We start from the raw sequence: 7,717 nt of genomic DNA on the forward strand, positions 1-7,717 counted from the left end.
AAAATGGGAGAGACCTGTAATACATCAACAATAAAAAGTATATTTAAAATAATAATAATTAGAAATTGGTCTTGTTTTTATCCTAGCTCCCTGCAGAATCTGTCCTATGATAGGTACTTAATAACTGTTGGTTGAATGAAAGAATGAACAAGTCCCACCCATGTTTCTGAATCCTCCCCCTCAACCCCTTTTTCTTCCTTCCTTAATTTTAGACCGACTGTGCAAGGGGCTCCTGAGAGGATTTCCTTGCACTGCTGATTCCCCTTATCTGTCACACACTTTGCTCCCTGTCCCTCCTGGCAGCCTGGCCCACCAGCTGACCAATGTCCTGTTCATGGCGCACCACCAGGGGGCAGTGTGTGACCAACCTTATTCTGGTCTGCATTTCCTTCTTCCCAGGGAGCTGTGGACAGGAGTTGGGGCGGGGATATCGATGGCTCACAGACACCCTGTAGTGGATGCTGTGGTGTGCTGCCTAGATTTCCCTTCAGGATCATGGTGCTCATTGTCTCAGCCACTGAGTGTTGGCTCCTGATGGCTCACAGCTGAATGTTTCCCTGAGAACTACCTGTGGCTGAAGGAAACTGTCTTGTCAAATGCAGTGCCTCTTTCCTGGGATTACATGTCATCAATGACTGGTGAATGTATGGGTTCAAAGGCCTGGTCCTCTGGCCTCAAATTGAAACAACTCTGAAAGTTCATCCCAGCTCCAGAAATCCCATAGAATCAGCTGCCGTCTCTTCTGTTGCAACTGTAATGCATTTCAACTTTTCCCCTGCCCAGTCCTGCTTCTCTCATTCCCTTTGAAAGTCTTCCCTAATAAGCCACCTGTACACAAGTTTTCATCTCAGAGTTTTTTTCAGCTTAAGATTTTCCCCAAACTCAACTTGGATACTCTGTTAACTTCCTTATCTGACTCTGATTCCATTTTTGCCCTCCTCCACACTAGATCCAAAGTGATTTTTTAAAATATATTTTATTGATTTTTCAGAGAGAGGAAGGGAGAGGGATAGAGAGTTAGACACATCGATGAGAGAGAAACATCCATCGGCTGCCTCCTGCACACCTCCTACTGGGGATGTGCCCGCAACCCAGGTACATGCCCTTGGCCGGAATCGAACCCGGGACCCTTCAGTCCACAGGCCAATGCTCTATCCACTGAGCCAAACTGGTCAGGGCCAAAGTGATCTTTATAAACAATCTGATTATGTCAGGTCTCCACTGAAAGCCCTTCAATAGCTTCTCGCTGCTCGTATTTATTTATTTATTTGTTTATTTTTAGATAATTTTTGTAAGAGTTTATTTGAGCTATACTGATGACATATGCTGGTGAGCAAGATCTCAAATGCGCCCAGCTTCTCACTGCTCTTAGAATAAAGCCCACATTCTAAACTTGGCCTACAAGACTCGGCATGATCTGGCACCTGTGGACTTCTCCACCCTCATCTACCACCATTCTTCCTACCTTTCCTTGGTTCTACTCTCTGGCCCCATTGGTCTTTTTCAGTTTAGTGAACATGTCCACCTCTTTCCTACCCTGCCCTTCTCTTTCATAGCACTCATCTCAGTTACAATGGTTTGTTTTTAGGTAGGCCCATCCCTAACATGGATTCAAATTTAGATTTTATTTGGAATCCTCAGGATTCCCCAGTAGAATGTGGTGGTGTGGGGAGAGTCAGCTACTGGTCCTCAGGTCCACCTCTTTTCCCACCCCTGACACCGTCTTGTACTGCCAGGGGCCTCATGTGCATGTATGTGGACCTCTCTGTCTATACATCCTAATTCTGTCCATAGCCTCCTGCAAACAGCCACCCCTTGGCCACTTAGGTCTAGGAATGCGTGAACGGGTAGTTTGGTCTACCCTTGGGTGGGCAACCCAGGGAAGAGGTCCATGTGGGCCCTAGAAGTGGGCTTGGGGTCCTTTGGGCAGGGAATTCTGGAGTGTGGTCCAGAAGGGGACTGGGTGTGTGCGCAGAGGAGGCCTGGGCTCCTCACTCCATGGCGCATAGCTGGAAGAGCACCAGAGTGGAGCCTTCCAAAGCACAGCGCCCAGGACAGGGCTCCCCAATACAATGATGTTTCTGTTTCATCTGTAAGCTCCACAGAGGCAGGGGGCTGGGGTCAGTCTGATTTGCTGAGGTATATCTAGTGCTTAGCACAGTGCCTGGGGTGGAGTAGGTGTTTAACAAATATTTGTCAAGTGAATGTAAGGGGTAGACCAGAAAGAGGTTTAAGAATTTGTATCTATTACTGAAGATCTAGATACGAAAAGTCAGAACTAGGAATGAGAACAAATCTTACAGGGCTCCAAAAAATGGATATAGTGACAGCATCCTGGATTACTGACTCTTGTCTCTTCACCTCTCCTTTCTCTTTGTTTTCTACTCCACTTCTCTAGGCCCTTTGCCTGGTTGGCCCTCTTTCTACATGGTCCAGCATCCCTCAGTCCATATCGTTCTACTTTTTCGTCCTTTGGCAACTACTCTTTCTTTGTGACCTGACCATCTCTCTGTCTGCTTCTCTGTATTTGTTTTAGTTCTTGGTCCTCGATTTTACTTTCCTTCGTTTCTTTCTTCTACCACTTTTGCTCTTCTAGTCCTTTGCTCTTGTCTTTCTTGTTACTCTTACTCCCTTCTTGATCTCCTCCCAGAAGCTTTCCATGGCCCTTTGCCCAACTTTTCCATGTGCCTATGTCCCTCTTTCTGCTTGAGTCTAGATCCCTGGGGAGCCCTTGACTTGTTCTGCCCCCTGTCCCAGGTCTATACCCACTGCCTCCTTAGCTAAGTCTTCCTGCCTCTCTTCCTCTGTTCTGTCATTCCTAGAGTCCACCTGGCTTCATCTTTTTCATCCCCATCCCCCCCCCCCAGATGTCCTTGAGCCAGTCAGTGTCAGCATTCATCCTCTCCCCTCCTGACAGAGGACACATTAACTACCTCCTGGGCCACAGCCTCTCCTTTCCATGTCCTTGGCCTTTCCTCTGGCCCAGCCCTCAGTCCTCAGACTCCTTTTCCTGCTCAGTGTCGCCTGGTCTGAGCCCCTAGCAGCTCAACCTGCCTGAGCTTGTTTAGTCTGACTCTTTTAGCCCGTTAGCAGCTTAGCCCTCCCACCTCTCCTCTGAGCCCTCCAGTAAACAAGAGGATCAGTGCAGACCTGACAGCTGCTGAGGGGAGAGGGGCCAAGTGTCTGGCCAGGCCAGACCAGGCATAAAAAAGGGGGCTGCATTCAACATTTCCATTTCCTTCTTCAACCAGGAACATTCTGGGGTCTCTTTCCTGGCTATCTGCTTTAGAGCCACATACTATGGGCATGTGTGAGGGATTCCCTGTCTCTATGGTCCCCATTCTCATTTTGTGTCTTTGTTTCCAGGACTTGAGCTTTTTGGTTCTTCAACAAAACGCCACTAGATTCAGGCAATCACACTGAGAAGCCTTTCCCCTTGAATAATGTTAATGGTCTCTGCTCCACAAAATAGAGGCTAGGTGTGGGAAGAGAGAGATGTCATCTGATCTAGGTCTTCTTATATGTGTGTGGAGAACATGGCAGGAGAGACCACACATAAACACACACAAAGGGAAGGTGAGTTCACTGTAGGCATTCTGTAGACCAGTAGTTCTCAAACTTTAGTGTTCATCAAAATTGCCCAGAGGGCTTATTAAAACATAGATATTTTTGGCTCCATCCCCAGAGTTTCTGATTCAGTAGATTTGAAGTAAGGCCAGATAATTTGCATTTTAACAAGTTCCCAGGTGATGCTGCTGATCTGGGGACCACACTTTGAGAACCACTGTCTTAAATCATATGAATCTCCCACCTTTTCACCCAACACCTAAGGCTGGGACTAGATTAATTTTTATAAATTATGGTCATTGGGGCTGATGGACACCCACGTCTCTCTTTGGGTTGGGAAATAGGATCTGTTAACCCCATGGGAGAGTTTAGGTGTCCTCAGAAGGTAGGGAATAGCCTTTAACTCATGGAGTTCTGTTCCAGTACAGACAGTATTTAAACAGCTTCAGACAGGTTTAAACATCTTGCCTAATTCCCAGTATCCCTGTTCCAACTTCTACTCGGGGATGATAGCTCTAAGAGGTGTTAAGGGATTAGGCTGAAAATGTAGGTCACCCACCAACCATCTGGGAACCAGGATGAGTGAGAGAGGAAAAGAGAGGGACAGAATATACACAGAGAAAAGATGAGGGGAAGCAGAGGGCATATGAGGGCAGTCACAAAAGTCTCAGATGGATTGGTGGTGATTAGATTTCAGTGTCCCACATTGGCCTGGAAGGAAGGAGCAGAATTTCCCATTTTTCCTTCTCCTGTTCCTTCTCTGAAGCTGGATTGCCTGTCCTGGGGCTGGGTCAGCAAGAGTGAGAAAGACTGAGGATTGGATGGTCAAGTCCTGGCGGTTCATCATGAAGAAGATGGCTTCTCTTTCTGATTTGATATCTATGAGGGTCATGAGGCTAGATACAGTGGGGATGAGGCAGGGGGCAGAAATGTGAGGATTCCTGGAAATAGGAGACACCCAACAGTCCAGGTGAGAGTGGGTTCCAGAGAGCTTGAACTCCCCCAAAACAATGACAAGGGGCTGCAGAGCCTTAGAGGGTGAGGACACTGGGAGCCGTCTTTTCTAATCCCATACTTTCAGTCACCAAGGGCTGAGGGATGTGTTCACATGTGGGTGGTGGTCTGCACCAGGGAGCTGAGCACATGTAAGTCAGACCATCAGTGAGGAGCTTTATTGGGGAAGATGCTTTTCCTTGAAAACAGGCATACTTGTTCTCTCCTCTTGTTCCCCCCACTCCCAAGGCCAATGAGATAGTCAAATGATCCCCTTACCTCATTGGCTGCAGGCCTAAGGACCACAAATGACCTCAGAGAGCTATCCCTTTAAGAGTGCCCTCTGGGCTCTGTGCCCACAGCCCCTTGTTCTGAGCATAGAGGCACTGGGCCTTGCTCAATGGTGCCTCCAGTCTCAGGGGAAGCTGTGCTTGCCTGGCTCTGACACTGACCACATCACCTCTGCCATCCCTTAAGTGAGTATTCCCTGGGCCTTCCTGGGTGCTGGGCCTCTAACCTAGAGCCTAGAGCCCCCTCCTCTGATACCTGCTGTCTGCTCTCTGTTGTCTATTTTCAGGAATCCTCACATTTCTGTCCCCTGCCCCACTCCTACCCTAACTGGCTCTATATCCCTCACTGCTATCACATCAGAAACATAAACAAGTCTTCTCACTTATTCTTTCATCTAATTCTCTCTGGACACTTCTCTCAGTGTCTCACCACCTTCTCCCTGCCAAGAACCAGTTCCTTCAATCTGTGTTTTTATTCCTGTCTTCTCTGTCCTCTCAAGGGTGAGGAGCTCAATAGAGAGGGCAACAGCCCTTCCCTGGGATAGGAAGAGAGACCTTGTCCTTCCTCCCACCTCTTTGGGCAGAGCCTAGGGTCTGAGATGTGGTTGAGGGATACCTAGGTTTGGGGCATCAAAATTAAGTCAAACTCGAAGCCTTGCAGATGAGCACTCCTTGCTTTGCCCCTTCTGGAACTATGGGTGTGGCTGCTGAAATTGGGACCTGAGCTAGGGGAAACGGGTCAGAATGGGGAAGATGATCTGCTCAAGTTCACACAACATAGGGGGTTCTGAATAGAAGAAGGGAAACCAATCTAGCTTGGTTCCCCTGGGAGAGATTGGCCTTGGGGAAAGATAGTTGCCACTCGGTCCTGATCTTTCTAAAACTCATTCTAGAATCTTTTTTCCCCCCTTGGAAAGTCTCTCACTCCTATAAAAGGGGTGGATTAATTCATAGAACAGATGTGCAGTAAGGGTCTTCTATATGCAAGGCATTGGCTTGGGTGCTCTGAGAGATAGAGAGGTATAATCATAGCATTGTATCCTTATTTCTACATTAAAATTCAGCATACATGTTTCCCTTTGTCTGAAAATATATACGTACTCTCACAGTTAATTAAGCAAAATTTTTAATTGCTTGGAAATGGAATGGTGCCTCTTGAGATGACAGAGCATCTCAGCATGTTCCAGCAGTAGAGTTGGAGCACTGCCATATTCCTCTTGTTTTCGTAAATCTCAGAGGCACCAGTGGGGCCAGAGACTGTGCTGTCCTCTTCCTCATGTAAGCTGCTTGTCCCCGGTCAGGAACCCCTGCCATCTGAAAAATTGGCCCCCAGCCCGGAGGTGACTATGCAGGGAACAGGGCAGCACCGTCATCCCGGCTTCCCAGAATTGAGGCTCCAGGGTACTTGGGCTCTGGGGGAGCAGGTTTTGGTGAAGGAGACTGGCAGGCAGTCTCCAAGTGCTCCAAATGTCTCCTCTGTTTTGCAGGTGTGCCCCCCACCCCCATCCAGCCCCAGAATGGCACTGCCTCCCAGCCCCCTGGCCATGGAATATGTCAATGACTTTGACTTGATGAAGTTTGAAGTAAAACGGGAACCTTCTGAGGGGCGATCTGGCACCCTCACAGCCTCACTGGGCTCAACACCTTACAGCTCAGTGCCTCCTTCACCCACTTTCAGTGAGCCAGGCATGCTGGGGGCCACTGAGGGCCCCCGGTCAGGCCTGGAAGAGCTGTACTGGCTGGCCACTTTGCAGCAGCAGCAGGGGGCTGGGGAGGTACTGGGGCTGAGTCCTGAGGAGGCCGTGGAGCTGCTGCAGGGTCAGAACCCAGTCCCCGTTGAGGGGCCCCATGGCTACTACCCAGGGAGCTCAGAGGAGACAGGAGCCCAGCATGCCCAGGTGAGTGATCAGTGAGCTGTTTTGAGGGGAGGCCGGGTAAGAGAAGGAGTTCCTGGACTGGGAAAGAGACAGAGGGCAGAAGAAGGGCCCTTGGAAGAAAGCAGATAGAGAAAACAACGTTCTGCCCCCTCCCTTTTTTCCAAATGGAGAGAAATGAATAGGCTGACCCAGGAGGAAAAGGGAGAAGATAAGGTTAGAAGAGGACAGAAAAGGCAGAGTTGAGAATGAAAGGGCGTCGAGGAGCAGGCGATTACGGGCAGGTAAAAAGGGGAGGTAAAAACCATGCGTGGAAAACAGGGAATGGTGTGGAGTCAAGACTGTGGGAACGCGAATGAAGTTGGCCTTTTCAAGACTTCGTGCTACCCCAGCCCCCAACCTTCTCAGAAAGGATTGGGACTCATCCTATTAATTATAGACACAGATGGGGGTGTTGAGGGCATTAAGATTTAATCCAAATCCGTTGAGGGTCACAGGGTTGCGGCCTCCAGGAGAGGAGAGCCAGGTGCGTTGGAAAGGTGGGGTCTATCTGGGCTTGGGTCCACTGGAGACACGTGGGCTCAGGTGCAGGATGGGCTCGCTTGACAGTGGGAGGCGGGCGGGGCCAGCAGCGCTGGGCGGGTCGAGTTCCTGGGCAAGGACCTATGGGAGCCCGGAAGTGTTGGGACCTGGGGCGGGGTCTGGATTGGGAGATTGAATCAGTGGAAGGGCGAGCATTCAGGTCAAGTGCAGAGCCAGGCGGGGCCAGCCTGGCGTTGGGAACTGAGTGTCCAGGTCGGACCAGGTCTCTACCTACTCCCTCTGCAGCTGGCCGAGCGCTTTTCTGACGCGGCGCTGGTGTCGATGTCTGTGCGGGAGTTAAACCGACAGCTGCGGGGCTGCGGGCGCGATGAGGCGCTGCGGCTGAAGCAGAGACGCCGCACGCTGAAGAACCGAGGGTACGCGCAGGCCTGTCGCTCCAAGAGGCTGCAG

The 7,717-nt window shown here is 49.9% G+C and overlaps 1 protein-coding gene across 1 annotated transcript in view; it reads left to right on the top strand.

The window, feature by feature from the left end:
* Positions 1–6,337: 6,337 nt before the first annotated feature.
* Positions 6,338–7,717, top strand: part of NRL (neural retina leucine zipper) — a 2,701-nt gene continuing 1,321 nt past the window's right edge. Inside the window, exons 1-2 of the mRNA XM_005859616.2 lie at positions 6,338–6,748; positions 7,553–7,713. Coding sequence (XP_005859678.2) covers positions 6,368–6,748; positions 7,553–7,713 — 542 coding nt within the window. The 5' untranslated portion in view covers positions 6,338–6,367. The remainder of the gene's footprint in view (positions 6,749–7,552; positions 7,714–7,717) is intronic.

The sequence above is a fragment of the Myotis brandtii genome, unplaced genomic scaffold (assembly GCF_000412655.1).
Source record: "Myotis brandtii unplaced genomic scaffold, ASM41265v1 scaffold1279, whole genome shotgun sequence".
Taxonomy (NCBI): domain Eukaryota; kingdom Metazoa; phylum Chordata; class Mammalia; order Chiroptera; family Vespertilionidae; genus Myotis; species Myotis brandtii.